General features: G+C 51.4%; 1 protein-coding gene across 3 annotated transcripts in view; it reads left to right on the forward strand.

Moving 5' to 3' along the window:
* Window positions 1-24,356, forward strand: part of ASAP2 (ArfGAP with SH3 domain, ankyrin repeat and PH domain 2) — a 155,836-nt gene extending 131,480 nt beyond the window's left edge. The window contains exons 17-28 of one of the 3 annotated variants that reach the window (XM_027966504.3): window positions 3,218-3,407; window positions 4,125-4,210; window positions 6,119-6,234; window positions 7,267-7,334; window positions 8,627-8,740; window positions 10,931-11,183; window positions 13,454-13,588; window positions 15,048-15,216; window positions 19,544-19,593; window positions 20,060-20,151; window positions 20,506-20,628; window positions 21,887-24,356. In XM_027966504.3, the coding sequence (XP_027822305.1) occupies window positions 3,218-3,407; window positions 4,125-4,210; window positions 6,119-6,234; window positions 7,267-7,334; window positions 8,627-8,740; window positions 10,931-11,183; window positions 13,454-13,588; window positions 15,048-15,216; window positions 19,544-19,593; window positions 20,060-20,151; window positions 20,506-20,628; window positions 21,887-21,961 (1,471 nt within the window). In that variant the 3' untranslated portion in view covers window positions 21,962-24,356. Of the gene's footprint in view, window positions 1-3,217; window positions 3,408-4,124; window positions 4,211-6,118; window positions 6,235-7,266; window positions 7,335-8,626; window positions 8,741-10,930; window positions 11,184-13,453; window positions 13,589-15,047; window positions 15,217-19,543; window positions 19,594-19,923; window positions 20,152-20,505; window positions 20,629-21,886 lie in introns of those variants that run through there. The other 2 variants (XR_009599750.1, XM_027966506.3) reach the window with 2 other exon arrangements.

A 24,356-nucleotide genomic window follows, 5' to 3' on the forward strand; every position in this document is an offset into this window, starting at 1 on the left:
TGGATATAAATGTTCCATCTACATTGAGACCCAGCCCCGGCCCCCAACCTTGGCACCAGTGAAAAAGATGTTTACTCCCCTCCTTTTTTTTTTTTCAAAATGAGGGCAGATGACCAACATGACAGCAAACTGGCACCCACGTGGATGCCCCCTCAGCTGAAACCAGTTGTGGGCATAGCTCTGTTTTAAAGCATCTCATCCCACTTTACATTGTACCTAGGTGTCCACATACTTTTTTCTAATAAATCTCACCTTACTCATGTTTGCATGTTCTACCACAATATGTTGCTTGTGGTGGGAAATATTCATACATAAACAATGAATCAGTGAGTCAGAGGTGAAGCTCTAGCTCGGTGACTACTTAGAGAAGCTACTATCTTACTTCCAGATTAAAAGGAGTGCACTGCTCCTGGCTTTATCTCAAAGCAGCACACCATCTGCAGATGAATCTGTTGAAAGGGAAGCCAGAGACTGTCTCGTGGCCTGTGAATCCCCAGATGGATTTGCGGGGGGGGTACTGAGAGATATAAATAGGCAGGAAGCAGGGAGCTTCCTGCTCACAGAGGCCAGAATCGTTTCTCTCCTGTGATTCTGGGCGCTCACGCATGCCCTGTCCTTTGGAAGTATAAGAAGCCTCCCTCTCTGAACGCATGCCAAACACATTATTATTAAATTCATTGCTTTCCTCCGAAAGCCTTAACCTTTCCCAAAAAACAGAGGGGGTGGAGGGGTCACACTGGCAGAGTCAACTTCCACCCCAGGAATCCGTGGGGCCTGGTGTGGCCCAAACAGACCTGTACCTATGCTGGTGGAGGGACCACCTTCTGGGTTTGGGACCCAGAGCCTGGACAAGTGGATAAAACATTTGAAAAGTATAAGGTCCAGTTTAGCACTAGCCCCTTCCTGAGGGTTCGTAGTGATGCTGCCCCAAAGTGATTATTGGAGCCATCTAAGCCTTGACACCTGTCCAGCCCTGCCTCCCGTCATAAGAGACCTGTAGAGTTTCATCAGATGGGTTGTTAGTTTTGTCAAGCCAGGACAGTCACCAGGCAGCAGCCAGAGCATTGCTCTGGCCGGGAGCCCTTGGGAGGAGAGCTCAGTCCAGCGGAGCAGGGCGGCCCTCGGAGCTGCCAGGCTGCTGGAGGGCATGGGTTCACATTCACAACGCTGTTACGAGGGTCAGATGGACAGCACAGCTCCACCTGATCTGTGGCCTACAGTAATTGTCCCCCGTGGGGGACACATGTTGAATCCCCCAGCACAGTTCACGCAAGGCAGCGTCTATGGACACCTAGGTGCTGGTTTATTAGGTGAAGCTGGCAAAGTGTTGTGTGCCCCTGCTGGGATCCTGGAGTTGACCCACCCGGTCCTGAACCCTGGTGGGCTGCAGCAAGGACCCACGTGGGTCGACCTGGGGGCCTTGGTCCCTGACGATCATAGAAGCAGGTGCAGTGGGTGTAGTCCTGGTCCCAGGGTAGGAGCGAGTGGTCCCCCAGCCAGGAAGAGCCGGTGGGTTCCCCCAGCGCCTCTTCACTCCGTGCTGCCCTGGTTATTGCATGCAGAATCCTGGGCCGAAGGCCTCAGTGTGCTGTCTCCGTCTCTGTGATCCCGCAGAGGCCTGTGAGCAGAGTCATCGGCTTGTGCACACCTCAACTGTGTGCTTTTGCACAGAATAAGGAGGTTTGAGTCACTGGCCCAGAGTTACCAGGGTGGGGGTTGTGGGGGGCAACACCTTGATCCGTGCTGAATTTTTGTCTTTGGAATTTTTAACAATTTGGTTGACATATGACTCACGTACCATCACAGTTCACCCATGTAAAGTACAGTTCACTGGCTTCTGGTACATTCTCAGTTGTTATTCCGTCACCACAAGCAATTTTAGAACATTTTGTTCATCCCAGCACAAAGCCCTGTACCTGTCAACCATCCCCTACTCTGTCCCCTTATGCCCCCGCCTCCCCGTAACACCCCCTCCCCCCAGCCTGGGGCCACTGCTCCCCCGCTCCCTATCTCTACGCATTTCAGTGAATGGAATAACACCATGTGTGGTCCTTAGGGTTGGCGTCTTTCATTTAGGATTTCAGGGTGTTTCTAGGGTTCGTCCATGTGAGTGCTTCATTGCTTTTGTGGCTGAGTCGTACTCTTGTTATGTGGACACCACGTCTTTTTTACCTGTTCCTCAGCTGATGGACCCTTATGACTTGGTTGTCATGGGTGATTAGCGTTTACTGCCCCTCAAACACAGTGTCTAGGCTTTTATTGTTGCTGTTGCTGCTTGTTATGGTCCTTGGAGTGCTCAGTCCTCTGGACCAGGAGCCGCTGTTTTTCTTGCTCCGTCTTTCAAGTTCATCAGTACTTTCCAAGGCCCCAAGGACCTGCCGGGAGTGCGGCCAAGTGTCACCTCGTGTGCTTTGCCCAGGCTGTGTGCATTTCACAGATAAGAAGATTTGGGGTCACATACTTGCCCAGGGTCACTTGACAGTCTACGGCGGGGGAGGATTTTGGCTCCCCTGGAGTTGCTGCTGCTCTCCGCTCCTGGGAGAGGTGGGGTCTGTGCCCGAAAGGCCGAGTTAAAGCCAGGAAATAGACCATGAGGATGGACAACTCATTTGATTTCATGGGGCACGTGGGGAACCTGGCTGCCAGGCATGGTGCCCACCAACAGGAAAACAGTCTTCCCTTGGAGTCTGCCAGTCCCCCCGACCTGGCTGCTTAGCCCTTAGACCCAGTCCTTGATACCCCCTGTCTTGGGTGTCCAGCCTCCTGAAAGTGCTAGAGGCAGAGTGGACGCGGGTGCTGCAGGAGAGCCACATGCCGCCTGCCTCCTGCTCTGTAATTTTCTGCAGGTGCTGCTTGTTACCATGTTGTTGTTCAGTCGCCAAGTCGGGTCCAGCTCTTTGCCACCCCATGGACTACAGCATGCCAGGCTTCCCTGTCCTTCACCGTCTCCCAAAGTTTGTTCAAACTCAGGTCCATCGAGTCGGCGATGCCATCCAGCCATCTCATGCTCTGTCACCCGCTTCTCCTCCTGCCCCCAATCTTTCCCAACATCAGGATCTTTTCCAATGACTCAGCTGTTTACATCTGGCGGCCAAAGTATGGAAGCTTCAGCACCAGTCCTTGTTACCATGAGGGGGTGGGATTATTTTTAACTCATTACAGATGAATGGATGTTACGACCCTTAATCATTTACAGGGCAGTTATGTTTGATTTCAGGAACGCAAGAAAGGACTACATCACTGCCAAGTACATTGAGAGGAAATATGCACGGAAAAAACACGCGGATAATGCGGCCAAACTTCACAGTCTTTGTGAAGCCGTGAAAACAAGAGACATTTTTGGATTACTTCAAGCATATGCTGACGGTGTGGATCTTACAGAAAAAATCCCACTGGCCAATGGACATGTAAGAAAGGACCTGTAAAAACAGAAAGGGTTGTGGGGGGGGGGTTGATGGGGAGTGACAAAGCAGTGTCATCAAAAGTGCTGACAGTGTCATGAAACACCCTGAGAGAAGAGGCAGTGAGTCCTGGGTGAGAGGAGATTCGTAGTTGATTCTTCAGCCAAACTGTAGTGGCAGCTCTGGGAAGAGAGTCCATCCCTAGGGGAAGGAGGCCTAAGCTTCGTTATGCTGATGATTCAGGGAGGGGGTCAGAAACCTTGAGAGGACTTTGCAATGAAACCCCCGAATTTCTCATTCTTTCCCGGGGAGGGAGGAGGACTAGGACCAGTCTCTAAATGATAGGCAGTCTCTAAATTCCCAAGGGCAGAATTTGCCCTGGGGATTGGCTTCCCTGGTGGCTCAGCTGTAAAGAATCTGCCTGCCAGCATAGGAGACTCAGGTTTGATCCCTGGGTTGGGAAGATCCCCTGGAGGAGGGCATGGCAACCCATTCCAGTATTCCTGCCTGGGAAATCCCATGGAGAGGGAGGAGCCTGACAGGCTATATACAGTCTATGGGGTCGCAAGACACAACTTAGCAATAGGTAACACGTTTTAGAGATGGGTTTTTCAAAGGACAGACTCAGAGGCTTTTAGAAGAGAAATACACGCTTTCACTCGCACTGGCCACAGAGCTGAGTGCTCCCCTTGGGACTCTGGAATGTTTCTGTTTGGTCTTCAGGAGCCGGATGAGACTGCTCTCCATCTTGCCGTCAGGTCTGTGGACCGGACTTCTCTCCACATTGTAGACTTTTTAGTTCAGAACAGGTAGGTGTCCTGAAATCAGGGCCGGTGTTTGATTTTGCTCCTGGGTGTTTCTGGGGAAGGGATCAGGGATTGCCTCACTGCTTCTGCGATGTGGCCAACATGCTGGAATTTCCTCAGGTGTGACTAGGAGTTACGGGACAGTGAAAGGGCTGCAGGTGTGGGGTGTTCCTGCGCAGTCTTAACCACTCTTGGTGTCTGCAGCATCCAGCTTCCAGTGTCTGGGGGTCAGGGGGACGCCCCGTGAATAGGTCTGCTGAATTCCAAGCCCCTGGAAAACAGCCTCTGGCTGCAGCCCCCTTGACTGTCAAGTGGGGAGTGGTCCCCAAGAGGTCAGGCAGGGCAGTCCCTAGGCTTGTCCTGTGAGATGGGGGGTGGTCCCCATGACTTCAGGCAGGGCAACCCCCAGCTTGTCCTGTGGGGTGGGGGTTCCCATGACATCAGGCAGGGCAGCCGCTGGGTTTGTCCTGTGAGGTGGGGGTCCCATGATGTCAGGCAGGGCAGCTGCCAGCTTGTCCTGTGAGGTGGGGGTCCCATGACGTCAGGCAGGGCTCCATGAGCAAAGGGAGAGGAAAGCAGGAAGCAGGGCTCCACCTCCAGCGTGGGCCGAGGCAGGGTTGTGGGCATTTTGCTTGGTAGGAAAAGCTGTTATTTTCCGTTAGAGCGTGCCTGTGGAGAGGACGTGCACGGGCAGTTTCCTTGGCCCCAGCGCTCCCATCAGGTTCGTCCTGCCTTGCTTGGTGCAGGGCTGGCCTGACAGTCAGAGTCCAGTCGTGAAGCCCGGTCGAGGTGCATCGTGTCTCCCTGAGCGTGGCTTTGTGGGGAGTCGGGGCAGGGAATGGCCAGAAGCCACGGAAATTCTTCCGCAAGTGCAGAAGCAAGGAGACGTTTTGTGTTTTGTGTCTTCTGCCATTCTTAGAGGGAAAACGGAAGAGACGGCTGGGGTTCAGGAGCTTGGGGGCGGTCAGCTCCTTCCCCAGGAGCTGGGAGCTCACTGGACGCCTGCGGGGAGCTGCCCACCCAGCACCAGGAGTGTGGAGGGGCTCGGAGCAGCTGTGCAGTGCCAGCTCCCTCAGAGCAGACTCTCGGGGCAGGAGAAGGGCAACCCTGATCCCTCTTCTCGGGAGCGGGGAGTAGAGAGATGAGAGATCAGGCCCTTTTTTGCTGAAAACATAGCTGCTTGGGAAAAAGGAACAGGGAACGTGGCTGGTTTCCCCTTGTCGGGATCCTGAGGCATTGTCTCCCGGTGGTCCCTCTGCGTCCCCACATGTCTGTCCAGGGTGGAGCTCTGCTGTCCTGCTCACAGCATGACAGTGGCTGCCCCACCAGTAGGCTGAGTGGCTCGTCCTGGAATTGTCCAGTCTGTTATGTGTCGGCAGAACCCGTGTGGTCCTCTCGTTCTCCCAGAGCCTGTTGTCAGGGTGGTCCAGGGCGAGCCAGCTCAGAGGAGCCTGGTGACTCTGAATTTTGGAAAAAGTGGCTTTTCCTCTTCCTGGTAAGAGTGTCGTCAGTAGGATGAAAAGAGCTCAGCCCAGCCTTCCGTACAGTGAGACACACTGGTGGGGCCTTAGCAGTGCAGCGGGAGGAACCCCAGTTCACCCATCCCTCTCCCAGCCCCTGCTCAGGGGTGCACAGGTGCCTTGCCCCCTTTTTTGGCCGGCTCTGCCATCGTCATTTATTCCCTGACGGCCTTAAGCCCAGGCCTCCTCCTGCCACAAGCTGGGCTGGCACTGTGGCCCCCCACCCCTGGAAGAGGATGAGAGACCCTGCCAGCCACGAACCCTGGCACCGACTGCCTCTCCTGCTTCCGAACCCCAGTCCCCTGAACAGCAACCCAGCGCTCTGACCTGAGATCTCTCTCTCTCTCTCTCTCTCTCTCTCTCTCTCTCTCTCTCTGTCCGTCCTTGCCAGTGGGAACCTGGACAAACAGACGGGGAAGGGCAGCACAGCCCTGCACTACTGCTGCCTGACTGACAGTGCCGAGTGCCTGAAGCTGCTGCTGCGGGGCAAGGCCTCCATTGGCATCGGTGAGCCTCAGCCCCACCTCTTCCCCTGACCCCTCTGGCCACTGGGCTCCGGGCAGAGCTGGGAAGCCAGCGCCACCTAGCAAGACAGGGCCCGCTCTGCCAGGCTGCTGAGGTCCGATACTTATCAGCAGTTTTGCTCTGCTGTCTTGTGGACTTGCCCCCGTGTTGCAGACATTTTCTGGGCTCTGAGAGGCAGAGGGTGGCCTACAGCTGTTAACTGATGGCCCCATGACCCTGGACAAGGTTCAGGCATCTTGCCCTCCTCTTCCTGACTCCACCTGAGATCAGACTTGGTCCCTCAGTGGCCCTAGGTGGGCACGTTTACTGCTGAGAGTCACTGCCCACTGCCCCTCTGTTCACTGGCATGGAGCCTCCTCCATGAGTGACCATGTCTGCTTGGCTTCCATCGCTTCCTCCTCTCAGGGCCCTGACCTGCAGCTGGCTGGGCAGAGTCTAACCCCCAGGACATCTGGCTGTGATGTGTCCTGGGGAGGAGCTTTGAAGAATTATCAAACAGAGAGCCAAGACTGGAAAAAAGGCTCGTGCCTGCTTGAGAGCCGAGTTTTTTATTTTTTAATTAATCATCCAACCTCATTGACTGAGGCTTGTTTAGAAGAAAATACGCAATTCCAAATTTACAGACTACTTATTAATAAGAGGAGATGTAAAGTCTTTCAGCCAGGTGCCTGGAACTAGATTAGCAGTGCTTTTGGTTAGAGAATTACCATGGACTGCTTTACTCAGTGAATTACGCCTTGGATATTTATTTTTACATTCGTTGGCTTAACTTTAGTGCTTTTACTTTCATGATTACTTCAAACCTTGTCTAAACGTTACTGACTACACACTGCTTAGTTCTGTGTGATTTCAGAACAGTTGAGCCCTGATGGGGGAATTCCCTGTTGCCGGAATTCATTAGTCAGGACCAGTGTCATTTGAGCTGCTTGACTGGGTCTCTATTTAATAGTCTCTGGGCATCAGACCTTTGCTTGATTTGGCCACAGCATGTCCTTTCATCCCACCGTCCCTTAGCTAACGAGTCAGGAGAGACACCACTGGACATCGCCAAGCGACTCAGGCACGAGCGCTGCGAGGAGCTGGTGAGTCTCCCCCGGTGGGGTGGGGGATGCCCCTTGGGGAGGGTCCGCAGGAGGGTCCTGAGCAGATCCCAGTGTCCTAGAGGGGACAGCTCAGAGCAAGTGTCCTGGGGCACCTTTAGAGAGGAGGGGACCACCTGCCTAGCGGTGACACTTTTGGAACATGAGTCAGTATTTTCTGGTTGGATGTGTTGGCGGCTCTGGCTTTGGGGGTGAGTGGAGCCGAGGCCCCCCAGGTTTGCAGGGAGCTCCACTGCTGTGGCTTGGGAAGGTTGTGCCAGCTCTCCTCATTGTTGCCTTGTTTGTAAAGTGGAGTAGGCTATGCCAGTCTGCAGGGTCGTCGTGTACTTGAACCCTGTGAAGCCGTGGGCACGTACTAAGTGCTCAGTAAACAGAGCCATTAACAGTCGCTGCTATAGAAGATGAGGAACGTTATTATTATTCCTGAGCTCTTTGTGTCCATTAACTCATTTAATCTTGATAACCCCTAGGACACTGATTAGTGGGTGCCTACTGTTACGCCTTTGGACACTGATTAGTAGGCGCCTACTGGTTCCCATTAGGGTACTCATTAGTGGGCGCCTACTGTTACCCTTTAGGACACTGATTAGTAGGCACCTACTGTTACCCCTCAGGACACTAGTTAGTAGGTGCCTACTGTTACCCCTTAGGACACTGGTTAGTAGGCACCTACTCTTACTCCATTTTACAGATGAGGAGACAGCTTCAGAGGGTTAAATAACTTGCCTGTGATCACATGGCTACTGTCTGGCTTTGGATAAAATTTAGACCCTAATGTGCTAAGACACCCATTTGTCTGATGCAAAAACTTCTCACCTGTGCATCTAGAATGAAACCAGCTGTCCACCTTCCCAGAGAAAGCTGGGAAAGCAGTCATTCACATCATTTTCCGCAGGGCTTAATTCTCTTGTGCTGGTCAGGAAAAGTGGGGTCTACAGGTAGCGGGCTTGTTCCTTCTTGAATTAAGTGCTCACTGTGCGGTTGTGGGTACCCAAGGGCTGGCCATCGCCTTTTAGATCTCAAACACTCCTCGGCTGCATGCTGTGACTTTGCAGCTTACAAAGCACTAAATGGGAGCTGTTGGGTTTGAGCTTCCAGGGTATGTGTGGATTCGGGAGGGGCGACTGGCTTGAGAAACAGCAAATAAGCCAGCCTCATGCTGGGGCACAGCTTATCTGGGGTGCAGGCCGGCTGCCCGCTGCCTCTAGATCCACATCTGCTTTACAAGGTTGAGCATGTGAGTAGCGTCACTGACGGCCCATTGTCGTTCTCAGCTGAACCAGGCCTTGTCTGGAAGGTTTAATTCTCACGTTCACGTGGAATATGAATGGCGACTGCTCCACGAAGACCTGGATGAAAGCGATGATGACATGGATGAGAAGTTGCAGGTTTGTGCCAGCTTGTAAAACGTGAAGAGTTTTATGATGAGCATCCTTCAGAGCGGTGTGGGTCCTGGCCTATATTTAGGGCAGAAAGCTGTTGTAGGAAAGGAAATAGAGTTTACTTTTTGCTTCTGCTGATCTCAGTAGTTCTTGGGTTTTACCCATCCCACAACTCCCCCTCTCTCCCAGCTCCTACAGATGTGACTTTACGGAACATTATATGTTATCATGGCAGCTGCTCACCTTCTGATATGAAGGAGAGATACAAGAGGGCCTCTGATTCTGGTGGATGTTAGAGGAAGCTCTCTCACTGAAAATGATGTGATGAAAAGCCATGTTTCCCCCAGGAGTAGTTTTTGTGCTCACCGAGTTGATCTTTAAAACCGTCACTGAAATCAGTGACCCTTAGAGCTCATCTGGTCCAACCCTTTCCTATATCACATGGTTCATTCAAGCCTCAAGACTGAGAGGCTGGCTTGGCCACAGTGAAGCCAGCACTTGGAGACTGCCCAGGGGCCCTTGCCTCTTGTCCAGCTGCTCCTCAAGATGCTCTGGCTTGTGCACTTGGGGGCACCCCTGGAAGGTAACCACCTTCACACCCATCTCAGAGGTCAGAGTCAGACCCAGGACGACTACTCCAAAACCTGTATGCCTAGAAGCTGTGAAATTAGTGGGAGTGCCATGATGTAATGTTTTAATTCTTACTAATGGACTTTAATGTCCTCACATGTATATTTCAGAAATACATGGCATTTCTGAAAGCTGTTGGACTATTCTGTTTCTTAGAATAAGGAATTTCTGAGTTCGCTGTAAAACAACGTCAAAGTGAGAGAAGCTGGTTATTTTATATTTAGATTTTCCTTTTAAAAAAGTGAAGGTTTGGGACTTCCCTGGTGGCCCAGTGGTTAAGACTCCACGCTCCCAATGTGGGGCACAGGTTTGATCCCTCCTTGGGGAACTAAGATCTTGTATGGGTCAGCTAAAAAATAAATAAATAAATAATACAATAAAAAATTTTTTTTTTTTTTTAAAGAGAAGCTTTGAAACATCTGCCCCAGCGTGAGTGCCTCTTGGTCAGGCACACGTCACGTTGTCAGGCTCCCAGGGTCATGTGGGCAGTGACTGGGCGGGTCCTATGGTCCCAGTGAAAGCCCAGCAGCAGTGCCAACACTCATGCCCCCCACTCCACCATGCATCACCCCCAGCAGAGAGCGGCGGGCATGGTTCACACATGGTTTAAACTCTGTAGAAGAACCACTGGCCATTGAGCTCTATGCATTGGAGCCGAGTATGAGCCTTTGGTTGGCCAGAGCCTTGACCAGGCAGGTGGTCGTGTGAGGGCAGGTGGGTATGACAGCCAATACTCATACCTGCTAAATTCTGGGCTCTGTGCCGGTAGTTAAATTTGTACCCATTTAACAGATGAAAAATAGGATCAGCAGGGCTAGTTTGCTCAAGATCACAGCTGTTAAAACAAAGCTGACATTTGAGATAGGAGTTTGATTGAATTTACCCAAGTCCCTGGTTCCATGCACGTGACCTTCAGATGGAGCAAGGGTCAGCAAACCCGTAAAGGGCCGGATGACAGATGTTTTAAGCTTGTGGGCCTAAAATAACGAGCCTGTGTTCCAGCTCCTCTCCTCCAGGGTGGTAGGAGAGCAGCCATGGGCAGTGTGTAAACCGCAGGCATGGCTGCTTTCTGCTAACGTTTTACTTATTAAAACAGGTGGTGGTCCCACAAGTCATAATTTGCTGACCCTGAGCTAGGGGACTCTTTAGAGTCCTAGTTCTATGGGAGGAAGGCATTGATCTCCCCTGAATTAGCTGTGTGGCTGTTGGGGATCGGTCACAACTGTGGGTGCTGTCTGAGGGGATGCTCGTGGAGGGGACGTGCAGTGAAAACAGAGCTAAACTGAGCCAACTCCGGCTGGTGCAGATACAGCAGCTTATATTCTAAGTTTTTACTGGAATGAATAATTGCAGGTTCTTGTAAAGCGTGGCTCTTTTGGTGGGTGTGTCCATTAAGAGACACGCTAAGAGTGAGGTTTAGGTCTCGCTGCTGTCCTGTAACGGCAGAAATGCGCTGTGCCCAGGTGGTTGAGTGGCGTGCCTGGGCTTGTCACAAGCACATCCATAGCCATGACTCGGAGGTCAGTGCATCTGCGTCTCACACACCTCTGCCCACCACCCCCGCAGCCCAGCCCCAGTCGGCGAGAAGACCGGCCTGTCAGCTTCTACCAGCTGGGCCCCAGCCAGCTGCCGTCCAGCGCTGCAGCTCTGGCGAGAGACGCCGGCAGCCTGGCCAAGGACAAGCAGAGGGGCTTCGTGCCCAGCCTCCTGCAGAACGAGACATACGGTGCCATCCTGAGTGGCAGCCCACCGCCCACCCAGCCTGCGGCCCCTGGCTTGGCCAGTGCCCCCCCACTCCCACCGCGGAACGTTGCCAAAGGTACGTACCGAGAAGTTGGTCACCCTCGGTACGGGAGCGCTCTGGTTGGGGTCACGCTTTGGGGACTCTCTTCTTGCTTTGTCCCCAGCTAGCTCGCCTGTGGACCAGCGTCAGGACGTGTTTTTCTTTTCGGTCTTTTGTTTTGTACTTAACGTTCTTTGCTTCCAAAATGAGCTCCATCATTCTTAGGATGGTGGGAGTGTGTCTTGGCTTCGTTCTTGTTCCAGTCAGGGAGGTGGCTTGTGTGACTCAGGGAACACAGGGACTGCACTGGGCAGGCCTGGGATGGCCGGGTGAGCCCTGTCGCTGTCCCGGGGTGTTTCCCACACACCTGCTTCCTGGTGCTTTTCTTTTCGCTGTCCACCCCTCCCTTTGCCGCCATTCTTTCCCTTTCTCTCTCCTGCCTGTACCTGGCCAGCTTGTAGCATCTGATTATTTCTTCTCTCTGTGATTTCCCCATGAAGTGAAAGATAGAAAGATGCTAATTTGGGAAGTGGTGCTCAGCTTAGCTGTAAAAATACAGAATAGTCCCCGAGGGTCCTGCTGGTGCTTCAGGTGCTGAAGCTTTGCTGTGCTGGCCTCAGTTGCTCTTTCACAGCATAGTGAGTTTGACACCACAGATGCTATATTCTATTTTTATAAAAATGGAAACTGAAGGCCCGCCCACAAAGGTTAAGTAATTTACCCAGCACTTGAGGCCCACTGGCCATTGTGCTCCTTGAAGGTAGGTTCAGCAGGTAGCCAGGCTGGCTCTATGCTGGGGCTCCAGGAGGCTTCCCGGGGGCGGGGGGCAGGAGTCTGCCCTGGGTGTGAAGTCCAAGCCCCATGGCTGCTCTAGGCTGATGGTGGCCCCAGAAGTAAGTCCCAGATTGCATTTTGCAACCTCAGAGAGGGGCACGTAGCCAAGTGGCTGTGATCCTGGGAGGCCCGAAGTCTGTGCTCACAGTGTGGGATGGCTGTTGTCCCCCCACCCCCATCGCCCTGCCCTGGCTGTGGTGCAGGCCTTTCCACACAGCTCTGGCTCAGTGCTCAGGGAGGCCCAGAGGTCATGGGCTACCCTGGGCAGACCTCAGAAACCAGCCCACCCCCTCCCGCAGAGCCCGTTCCCCCTCCTAGGCCTGCAGGGAGCTCCTGTGTGAGGAAGGAAGTGACATCCTGCAGCTGGAAGGGGCCCCAGTGTGTGAGGGCCGCTGTGGTCAGGGGATCTCATGGGGGCAGCTTGTCACCTCCCCCTCCCTCCTCCCAAGTCCCAGGTGTGTGTGTTGTCTTGTGAGGCTGGAGCTAAATGGTTAGGTCATCCCCACCTCGTGAGTGGCTTTTCCTGACTGTGTGTCGTGGGCGGAGAGGTTTTCTTTTGCTCTGTTGGGTCATAGAACAGCGGTAGAAAGCTGTTCACCTGTTTCTTGGCTTCCTTCAAGTCTTAGGATGAGAAGGGTTTGGAGGATTCCCTGTGTCTTCCTTTGATGATGGAGATCACCCTTCGCCCCCTCCAGCCCCCTAAAGCCTATCTTTGTTTTCCATCTGTTTTGCCCTTGATCCACGTGGAGTATCCACCCTGCAAATGGAAGAAGGTCAGCGCTGTCCCTGTCAGCAGACATGGGAAGACTCCCCCACCCCAGGTCTGCCCTATGTGGCTGTGGCCTGTTTTCATCTCCAGGCCCAGCCGGCCATGTGGGCCACACGCAGCCTCAGAAGTGGTCACGCCTGTGCCCTGGGCAGACACTGCTCCGTGAGGAGGAGCAGGCAGAGGAAGGGTGTCACCAGTTGCCAGGGTCCAACCAGAAATACATCTGCCCTTCACCAGCTGTGTGTGACTTGGCCCTCCTCTCGTGTGCTCTGTCTGAGGACAGGTGCCCCCTTGGTCGAGGCGCTGACCCCACGGGAGGATGTAAATGGGTAGAGACGAGCGGATGTCCCATCCCCAAGTGCAGCGCTCAGGAGGTCACTGTGGTTATCATTTCCCTTTTCAAACTGTACTTCCATTAGAGAAATCGGTAAGATGGAGACCGACTGGGAATTTTCCCAGGAGCATCGTTGGTTTGGTGTGTATTGGTATCTGTCTTCCAGGTGCCAGAAAGAATTTTTTTTTTTTAAACAAATGAGCATCCTGTTTGTGGTCTTACCGCTGTTCTGTCCACAGAAGGGTCATGTTTCCCGCCGTACAGGGAGAGGATCAATAATGCCGTGTTCTGTTTCTGTTTTTGTTCTGTGCTCCTGCGTGCGTGTGCATGCCTGCGTGTGCATGGGCGTGCGTGTGCGTGTGTGTGCAGCTCAGCCAGCCTCCTCCGCTAACGCCCCGTGGAAGACAAACTCTGTAAGCGTGGACAGTATAAGCCGGCAGCGATCTTCGTCAGATCCGCCCGCTGTCCATCCACCGCTGCCCCCTCTCCGCGTGACATCTACCAGTACGTTTTTTTTTCCCTTTTCCCTTTCTTGCCGTCGGGCTTCATACAACACGGATGGCTGGTGGGGAGGAGTGGGGGGTGGTCCTCTCGGCTGCCCCGGCCTGCACGCTGCTGAGGGCTCCTCCGTGGCCGCCTCCCTGCGGCCCCCGTCCTCCCCGGCGGCTGGCTGCTGTCTGTCCCACTCCCCACGGGGGTCACCCCCGCCCCTCCTCCATCTCCAAGCACTCCAGCAGCGTTTCTTTCTCTCCACGTCGGTGCCGGGGCTTCCTCTGGCTTTTCCATGCTTCAGGGCACCAGGGCGTGTTCCTGTGGATTCGAATCTGCTCTGTGTTTCCCTTCAGTGTCACGTGTGCTCCGGGGGGAGGGGCGGGGGGTGGCGACTAGACCAGGAGGTGAGGCCTGGGTGCTGTAGGAGGAGGGGCTCCAGCCTCTTGGAGTGCAGGTCCGCTCCAAGAGCGCCGAGGGTTTCCCTGGGTTTCCATAGCTGGAGTTAAGGTGGGAGAGGCCACCTGGCTGCAGTCGGTGCCCTCCGGGTGCTGGAGGCCAAGCAGGCAGCTGCCTTGGGGAGGGCCTTCCAGAGGCTGGGGTGGGGCAGGGGCACCCAGGTCCAGGGGCGGCAGCGAGGGGGTCAGTGGTGAGAGGCGCCCAGCAGGTCTCCGAAGCCCACTCTTCTGCCTCATGGTCCTGCGTCCCCGGGGCTGTAGATAGGCATGCAAGAGTCTGCCTTTTAACTTTGCTTTTAAAGCTTATGAAAAAAGGAAAGAAAGCCTGAATTGGACCCCTCCCTGCTCAGCCAGCACCCTCCGCCTCCGCCGTCCGGGGCCGAGGCTCCTGAGGTGTCCAGGTACAGGCCCAGGGGCAGGTTGCTGCCTCTGCTCAGACCGCAGGACGCGGGTGCTGGCTGTTGAGAGGGGTGCTGATGTTTGTCAGCAAACGGGAAGGAGGCTCAAGGTCCGGCCTCTTGTCTTACCAGCCCCGTGCCCTTGCTGAAAGCCTCAGCTCCCTCATTCTCTGTTAAACGTAGAGAATATAACTTGCTGCCCTGTCCCCTTACAGACAGGAAGCCTTCACGGTGTTGGCTCTTCACAGACTGACCCCAGACTGACCGGTGATATGGGTGGGCCCCAGGCCAGGACCTGGGCCAGGCCTCCTACGGCTGCTTCCCCAGGTTCCCTGGAGGATCGAAGACCCAGTTGGCTTCCCCAGGGGGCGGTTCTAGCTGAGAAAACACCCCCAGGCTCATGGAATCATTTTAATCCTCCCTTGAGACCTTGAAGGACTCTCTGCCGATACTGCTGTCTGAAAGTCTTTGGTGGAAGTGGGTGTTTTTCCCGTGAAATAGTGGAAGGAGAAAAGGAAGGCCTTGTTGGAGGATCCTCGGGTGGGGAGCCTGGGAATATGACGCCTGGAGGCTGACCCTCTGCGTGTGTGTGTCTCTCTTTCTTTTTTCTCTCTGCAGACCCCCTGGCTCCCACGCCTCCCCCTCCGGTGGCCAAAACGCCCAGTGTGATCGAAGCCTTGAGCCAGCAGAGCAAGCCAGCCCAGCCCGGACTCCCGCCCAGCAAAGCCCCGCCACCCTTGCCACCCCAGCCGCCCAGCCGCCTCCCCCAGAAGAAGCCTGCTCCCGGGTAACTCCTGCTCGTCTGTGTCCCCCTCGGGCCAGCCAGGTCACCAGCCATGCTTCCTGCCTTCGGGGGGCTTCCCAGTGTACCTGCCCCACAACTTAACCTGCTGGGGTTTCTCTGCATGTTTGAAATTGTCCACATTTCAAATCCTGCTGTGACCCCTGAGGTCAAGTGTTGCATGACTAATTCATTATGTTTCAGGGGTCTTCAAAATAATTTACCAAGAATATTTAAACTGCAAGCATTTCATACCAATGCGTGTCTTATACCCACATGATGAATTTAGATTTCTGTCGAATACAGACACTGGGACTGGGGGAGTTAAAGTCCTCAAGAACGGGGCCTGTAGGTCTTACTTGTTCACTCATAGGATTTTCTTGAATACGTGGACTCTTTGCGGTGTAGGGCATGTATTTTCAACAAACTAGGACATTCTCCTACATAAACATAATGCAGCCAGCCAGATCAGGAAATTAACGTGGTTGTTATTGTTTAGTCGCTAAGTTGTGTCCGACTCTTTGCGACCCCATGGACTGTAGCCTGCTAGGCTTCTCTGACCATGGGATTCTCCAGGCAAGAATACTGGAGTGGGTAGTCATTTCCTTCTCTGGTGGATCTTCCTGACCCAAGGATCGAGCCCATGTCTCCTGCATTGGCAGGCGGATTCTTTATCACTGAGCCACCTGGGAAGCTCTTAACCTGGATACTACCTTCCAAAACTCAGACTCCAGGTTTTGCCATTTGTTTAAATAAATGTCCTTTACCACATTTATTGTAGTAAAGCTCATGGGACCCAGTTCATGGCTTTCAGTCTGGATCTTTATGGTAGAGAAATGGTTCCTTTTAGTGGAATGATACTTAGATGCCAAGATCTGGGTGCTTGGTGTCTTCATTGCCATTGGATTGTTAGTGCTCCCAGGCAGGCCTTCTGAGTGATCGGAACTAGGGATACACACGTGTATATTCATACATGTACATGCATGCTTGTATGCATGTATAAACACATTTATTTCTGTTTCTTGTCTATATGGATGGAAATCCATGAGTTTACACTCTCTCCAATTTCTCTGGTTCTGAGTAACAAACCACAGCAAAATGTATTGACATAAGACACAACTGTCTTATTATGTTCATGAGTTTGGGTCAGCACAGGGGGAGTGGCTTGTGTTTGCTTGACAATATCTGGGCCTTTAGCTCAAAAGACTCGAGGGCTGGGGGTTATTCAACAGAGATTCATCAGAGGAGGCCTCCCCAGTCCACACATATGGTTGGTGCTGGCTGTCAGCTGGGACTCCAGCTGGGGCTCTCGCCTGGAATACTTAACATGTCCTGGCCCGTCTCACATCAGGGTGACTGGGCCCAAGAGCAAGTCCTGGAAACCAGCAGGACATCATGTCTGCCTTCTGCTACTGCTCGGCACAGGCAGAGCCTGGACTAGGTCAGGGGAGGGTGGGGCATTACAGTGGCCATGCAGTCCATTCTCGATGTTTTAAACGCTCCACAGGATTCATTCTGTATAGCTTTTTATTCCTTTCTGCACTTGTTACTCCCTTTTCTAATGGTAAAGAAGTCCGGCTCCCATGTTTACTTAACCCTTATGAAACGCATCTCCCATCTCCACCTTCTTCTCTGTGCAAAAGCCTCCTCTCCCTGCTGGAATCTGGGACCCTCCTGGGTCTCCAGCTCCCCTGACAGGCCAGGCCCTGCCCCCAGCCAGGTGGATGCCTTCCTGTGTCCCTTCAGGCAAACCCCCGTCAGGGCCCCGTCCATGGACACCTTGGGCTCTGACTCCCTGGGGTGAGGTGGTCTGTTTTCATCCCTTCTCCCAAGTAAATGGTGGAGCCTCTCAAAATAGAAACTACATCCTGCATCTGAGAAATCTTCATTGATTTTTTTGTTTCTTTAATGTCTTAGCATCTGTATTTTTCTGTTCTAAGTTGTAGTCTAATTCTTACTATTCGGATATCAGATCCCCTTGGCCTTTCCTCTACGTGTATCACCCTTTCTCTTTATTAGAGTAAGCTGATTGCTCTAACAGCCTACCCCTAGACCATCTCACTGGTTTAACATAAGGAATTCACTTCTTGCTCCCACGAGGTTGAGTGTCCCCATTTTGCTTATACAGCAAACCCAAGGGGGTGAGTCAGAGACTCAGACCCCTTCTACTTCTCACTCCACCGTCTTTATCCCCTGGGCCAAGGGTTAATTCAAGATTGCCGGGAGAAATATCAATAACCTCAGATACGCAGATGACACCACACTTATGGCAGAAAGTGAAGAACTAGAGAGCCTTTTGATGAAAGAGGAGAGTGAAAAAGTTGGCTTAAAACTCAACATTCAGAAAACTAAGATCATGGTCCCATCTGGTCCCATCACTTCATGGCAGATAGATGGAGAAGCAATGGAAACAGTGTCAGACTTTATTTTTGGGGGCTCCAAAATCACTGCAGATGGTGACTGCAGCCTTGAAATTAAAAGACGCTTGTTCCTTGAAAGAAAAACTATGACCAACCTAGACAGCATATTAAAAAGCAGAGATACTACTTTGCCAACAAAGGTGCATCTAGTCAAAGCTACGGTTTTTCCAGTGGTCATGTATGGATATGAGAGTTGGACTATAAAGAAAGCTGAGGGCAGAAGAATTGATGCTTTTGAACTGTGGTGTTGGAGAAGACTCTTGAGAGTCCCTTGGACAGCAAGGAAATCCAACCAGTCCATCCTAAAGGAAATCAGTCCTGAATATTCACTGGAAAGACTGATGCTGAGGCTGAAGCTCCAATAGTTTGGTCACTTGATGTGAAGAACCAACTCATTGGAAAAGACTCTGATGTTGGGAAAGATTGAAGGTAGGAGGAGAAGGGGACGACAGAGGATGAGATGGTTGGATGGCGTCACCAACTCGATGGACATGAGTTTGAGTAAACTCCAGGAGTTGGTGATGGACAGGGAAGCCTGGCGTGCTGCAGTCCACGGTGTCACAAAGAGTCAGACATGGCTGAGCGACTGAACTGACTGAAGGTTAATTCTGCAGGAGGAGAAACGGAGGGCTGGCAAACCCCTGGGGCCTGAGTGGTGCTCTCACTCAGGCCAGTCCCGTGGCCCCACCTAGAGGCAGGGGCTGGAAGTGCAGTTGCACTGCAGAGGGGCCAGCTCCCAGCCCCCTTCTGGTTCTCCAATCTGGCCTTGTTTTCCTGCTTGCTTGCTTTTTACAGTCAGCTTTCTAGGAGATTTTCTCAGCTTTTTGCCATCGTATAATGTTCATGTTAATAGTATCCTACTGGTTTCACGGACTCACTTTCTGTCATCTCTTCCACGATTCTTTCCATTCTGACTTCTGTTATATCATAGACACTTCCCTTAAGTGTGGTCTTCCCTGTCGCTAAGTTGCCCCTTCAGATGCAGCATTAGAAGCTGGCAGACTGCACCCTGATGCACAGAGCTGCTGGCATGGGTCTTGCCATAGAGCAGTCTCCCTGGGTGGCTCTGGTATTGGACACTGCAGGTTCCTTAGAGAACAGACTTCTAGTCTATTGCCTGAATGGAGCATGTTTTCTGGGAATTGAATGTAGAAATAAAGATAAGCTTTCACTCAGCCCCTCGGTCCTGAGGGGAGCCAAGCCATGGTCAGTCTTGAGGGGTTACAGCAGGGATCACAGTACAGAGGACGATACAGGCCAGTGGGGCCCAGGCAGTCCTGGCAGAGCCCCCAGGGCCTGGGGATTGATCTAGCCCCACCTGACACAGGAGGAGCCCTGGGCCGCGTGGGACGGGAACTTCAGAGGCAGAGCTGATTCTCAGTGCCCAGCTTCCTGCCCAGACCCAGGGTGTTGGCTGCAGGCTCACATAGGACAGGAGAGTCCCCGGAGGAGCCTAGTTTTGGAATCAGGAACCCCTGGGGTCTGGCGCTGTCCTCTGGGTCTCTCATTCTTTCTTTTTCCAAGAGAAAAAGAATTAACTTGGATTGGCAGTTGATAAAATTAGCTTGCCCGTTTTCAGTTTGAACACAGGTCCCATAGAACAGGGAGTGAGGTAGGGCAGTCACGTGCCTTTCAGGCTTCCTGTGCCAGTGACTCTTGGCTGTCCAGGGGGTGCTCATGGTCAAGAACCCGCCTGCTGATGCAGGAGACGTAAGTGACGTGGGTTCGATCCCTGGGTCAGGAAGAACCCCTGGAGAAGGACATGGCAACCCACTCGAGTATTCTGGCCTGGAGAATCCCATGGATAGAGGAGTCTGGTGGGTTACAGTCTGTGGGGTCGCACAGAGTCGGACACGACTGAGCAACTTAGCATGCACGCATGTACCAGTGACACTATTTCCCCTTCTTTGTAGGCCTGACAAGTCAAGCCCACTGATTAACAAAGGCCAGCCGAGAGGACCTGGTAATTATTTCACGTGAACTGGTCTGTGAGGGCAGAGTTGGGTATGTGTCCTGCTGCGGTCAGCCCTGTCTCCTGGCCCAGCTGTCCTGTCCAGGGCAGGGCAGCCACCCTGCCCCCTGCAGAGCCCCTGATGCCCCCTTTCCCGGGGCTGCTGAGTACCATACCCCACATTCCACTGCCCTTCTGTCATTGGGGGTGGGTGGGGAGCCTGGCAGGGGATGGGGGTGCTGGTCAGTAGAGGAGGTTATAGCTTCTGCTCCATGGTGACAGCTGCAGGCCAGCACACTCTACAAAGGCCACAGGGAAGTCACAAGTTTCTTTGGCCTTCAGGGGACTTCCTGTCAATGATTAGCAAAACCCAGGAAACCTGCCTTGTGAATCTGACACAATGGCTGTTACGTTGGTTCTGTCTCATGGTGATGGCTGAGGGGGCATATTGTGAAGTTGATTCATTTTGGCCCTAAAGCAGTGGACCTTTCTGGAACAGACGCTCTGGGTCCTCTGTCCAATGCCGTGGTCATGCAGCCCCCAGCGCCTATGCCCAGGAAGTCCCAGACGGTGAGTGGATGAGCCTCTTCTTTTCTGCCTCTCTGCTCTGGCCAGGAGTGTGCGGGTTATCCTCCAAGGGCTCGCATCTAAGCCGGATGTGGCCCAGCGCTCACAGCTGAGGGGCTGGCTCCAGGATCGACTCCTGTCTGCACACCAGGCTCTCTTCCCTGGGCTGGCCTCCTCCAGGAAGCTCCCCTGCCACCAGCTGCACTGAGCCTCCCCAAGTTGGGTACCTGGGTGGGTACACAGGCCTGCACGCTTGCAGGCCCCGGGGACCCATTGGAAGCAAGGCAGCCTCGTTCCCCCCTGAGCAGGTGTGTCTTCCCACACACTGAGCTCTGAGCCCCCTTCTCCTTGACGCAGACCAAGCTGAAGCCCAAGCGGGTCAAAGCCCTGTACAACTGCGTGGCCGACAACCCTGATGAGTTGACGTTCTCCGAGGGGGATGTGATCATCGTGGACGGCGAGGAGGACCAGGAGTGGTGGGTGAGTCTGGGCCTGAGGGGGTGTTTCCGGCCACTTCCGAGGGGTTCCCCCTTGGGTGGGCGGGCCACGTGGGCTACAGCTTCCAGAGTACACCTGAGGGTCTGTGAGGAGGATGTGGCCTTGGGAGTCTCGGGCTGCTGCCTGCGCAGTGCAACAACAGAGCGGTGCTTTTTAAACTTTAGATTCTGACCAGCAGTGGATGTGTGCTTAGTAAGTCGTGTCTGACTCTCTGCGACCCCATGGACTGAAGCCCGCCAGGCTCCTCTGTCCATGGGATTTCCCAGGCAAGAATATAGGAGTGGGTTGCCATTTCCTTCTCCAGGGGATCATCCCGACCCAGGGATCACACCTGGGTCTCTTCTGTCTCCTGCTTTGGCAGACCGGTTCTTTTTCCCCTGAATCACCAGGGAAGCCCAGTGAGTGGACAGTGGAAACCTGAAGTCACAGCCAGCCTCTCAGCCCTTTTTTTAATAGAAATATATGGCATGGTGTTCCCTGGTGGCCTAGGGGGTAGAACTTGGTGTTTTTCACTGCCATGGCCCCTGGTTCAATCCCTGGTCAGGGAACTAATCCTGCAAGTCGCATGGCGTGGCCAAAAGAATAAGCTAACTCTTCAGTTTTTCTATATATATATATATATATTTTAAAGTATCAAGTATGGAAATGCTGCCCGTAACCTCCAGGGCTCCTCCACTCATTAAAAAAAAAAAAACCACACACATACACACATTTAAATTTTGGTGCTTTTCTTTTAGACTTTTACTTACCTACTTAATTTACACCATTGAGATCAGACTTGATATAGAACTTGCATAATTTTCCCAGAGCAAAAGTGAATGGTTTACTGAAGTCTTATAAATGCTTGCCTACATTTAAATAGGGCTCCCTTGCGTTTGCCACTTTCTGTGACTCTGAAGCTCACAAACTTCTGACATTCAGTCCCTTCATCTATTAAAAAAACAAAAACACAGATGGGGTGGTGGTCAGATCCTGTCCTGTGTGCCCTCCAAGACTGCCAGGACTATGGTGGGGGCATCTTTGAGGGCACTGACTGCCCTTGAATAGGAGTTCCGAGTAGTAGGCAGGGACTGTTTGAAATGTGAGTGGAAGAAAAAATAGTTTAGATGTTGTACCCAAGTAATTCTTTCCCAGAAGTTCTTCCAGACAGATCTTTTTCCCCCCTCCAAATGCTAAAATGTCCTTCAGAGTTTCCAGCATTTGGAATTTTTATAACCACCTAACCTTGTATTTATTTCAGATCGGCCACATTGACGGAGATCCGAGTCGCAAGGGAGCATTTCCTGTGTCTTTTGTGCACTTTATTGCTGACTGAATTGCTACTGAAGAAAAACACTTTTAAAAGTCACGTCCTGTTTCATTTTTGGTACCAGTACTCTTGCCAGATAACCTGTTTCATGACTTGTATCCACTTTCTCTAATGCCACTGTTCTGCTTTATAAACTCAAAAGGCAATTTATATATATATCAATGAATTGTTTTTATATTTTGTGTTTTTCATGAAACATTGCTATACTTTTATCAGGAAAAACTCAATTTCCTAAGAGGTGAACTGAAAAGTGATTTCTTTTTTTTTCTGAAGTGATTTTAACTACATAATCAAGCCTGAATCTACAGCATTAGCTGAACCTCAAAATAAGTTTTGAGTGTTGGGAAGAAATGCGTCCTGCTTTTCTTGGCCCATTTCTTTAGTTGGTGACCTTTAGCACAGTTATTCTTTTTAGAAAGCCAGTAAACTTTTGCTTTCCAATTCTGCAGCTAACCTGCACTTTCTAGATAAAATGCTTCAGTTCACCTTGAAAGACTTTTTTTAAAGATACCTTGAAAGATTTCCTTTGAAACCCACCCAACATTTAAAGCAACTTGGGAGTGTACACGTAAGCGTTGTATTTTCCAGCACCTGGTGTGTGAGGTTGCAGGTGTCATTGTATCCTGCATGAGTGTGTAAACTATTGTGAACAAGCCCACCTAAGCCAACTAGAGATGGTTTGCTATGGCCTATGTCAGCTCCAGATTGTATAAAACTGCATTTCCTGAATTCGGTTGAAAACTAAAGATGACGGATTGCGACACGGTTCTTCAAGCTAGTTTATGCGCTTTAGGTGTCCTGGGATTCGCTTTCTCGAGCCCCCTGGTTGCAGCCAGAGTACCGTCACCAAGTCCTCGCTGTTTCCTGTCGAGTGTACCGCTGCCTTCCCTCCTAGCTCGAGAGAACGTTTCCTCGATTTAGTGTCTTGTACTTATAGAATATACCAACAGGAATGGTAGTTACACTGTCTTGCAATTTAATCTGTCCACTTGTTTGTAATCACGAACATATCAGAAATCTGTAGGTCCCAGGTAATAAAATAACCCCAGACATCCGGATTTCCTGTTGAAGTCCATCATATCATTCTTAAACTTAAGCTACTGGGGGCAGGGGGGTAGGGGTTAGGTTATATACAATAAAATAAAAATTCATTAGGTTTAATGAACTTGACTATCATACCTCTACTTAGTCATGGTGAGCGTAAGATTCAGAGTAGGTATGCTGAAAAATTTGGCGCTCTCTGAGAATAAATAGGCATGTGATGCCCACTTAGATTTTTACCAAAAGCGGTAAATTTAAGGGTAGGCTTGGAAAGCAAGGCGACGATGCTGTTTCTGCATGTCGACCTAGCAGTAGCAGATGGTACATTTGATTGAAGCAGCCTGTCTTTATTATGCAAGACTCATGTGAGTGTAGAGCTTTTTTTTTTTTAATTTCATTGTTTTTTTTTTTTTTTCATTGATATTATAAAGGAAGACAGAACAAACTGGAATGTTTTATGATGATGTATGGCAATTGCGTTTTTTGCCTTTCAAAGTTCCGGGTAAAAATGTGTTAGATCTGTAATTACAGTCTTTATTTCTTTGTTTTTTTAAGCACTACATCTGTTTTCACTAATTGTTCATTTCTGTTTTTGAACCCTTCATTCAGTTAATTCTCTCATAGATTGAAGAACGTAAACAGATGTTTTGCACAGTGCACTTCATATGTATATTTTAGCACAGCCCTCCCACATCTGTACCTTATACTCAATCAGCCTTTTGCCTACTTGGTGCCAGCTATATAAGGAGTTAAAGTTGATCCATATCAACAGTGGAGCACCAGTCCCAAACTGATCCATCAGGGTCACTGGTACATACATAAATACCTAGGAAATATTTTCCCAGTCTACAATTTGGTGGTGCTATTGTGCAGTAATTAATATTACTCTTGCCGGAGGAGAAATTATATCAACTTCCCTACTAATGATGTCCTTTCCTAGTTATTTGCTCTTTGCAAATTAAAAAAAAAAGCAACTGAGAAAAAGGAAAACACTGTAGATAATCTATTTATATTTAAAGTTTACGTTTTGTGACCTCAGCTGCAGGATTCTGGCATTTGGCATGCCATCCTCCATCAGGTCTGACCTCTAGGGATGGCGACTCAGAAATCTGTCCACGGACTAATGGTTAGTGTGTGATCTGTGAAGGTTGGGAACCACGACTGCAGCCTGGATGCTATCTGAGATGTATGATATTCAATTCATTCACTCAATTATTTCCGTCTAGTTGCAGCGCAACTGTATATATTGTATAACCTAAATCAGTTATTTTCATTGTCCTAATTAGAGCATGTTTAATAAGTTTACTCTTCTTGTTAACTAGTCATCTGACTGGAAAAAAATAAAATACTTTTAAATGGA

The sequence above is a fragment of the Ovis aries genome, chromosome 3, assembly GCF_016772045.2.
Source record: "Ovis aries strain OAR_USU_Benz2616 breed Rambouillet chromosome 3, ARS-UI_Ramb_v3.0, whole genome shotgun sequence".
NCBI lineage: Eukaryota > Metazoa > Chordata > Mammalia > Artiodactyla > Bovidae > Ovis > Ovis aries.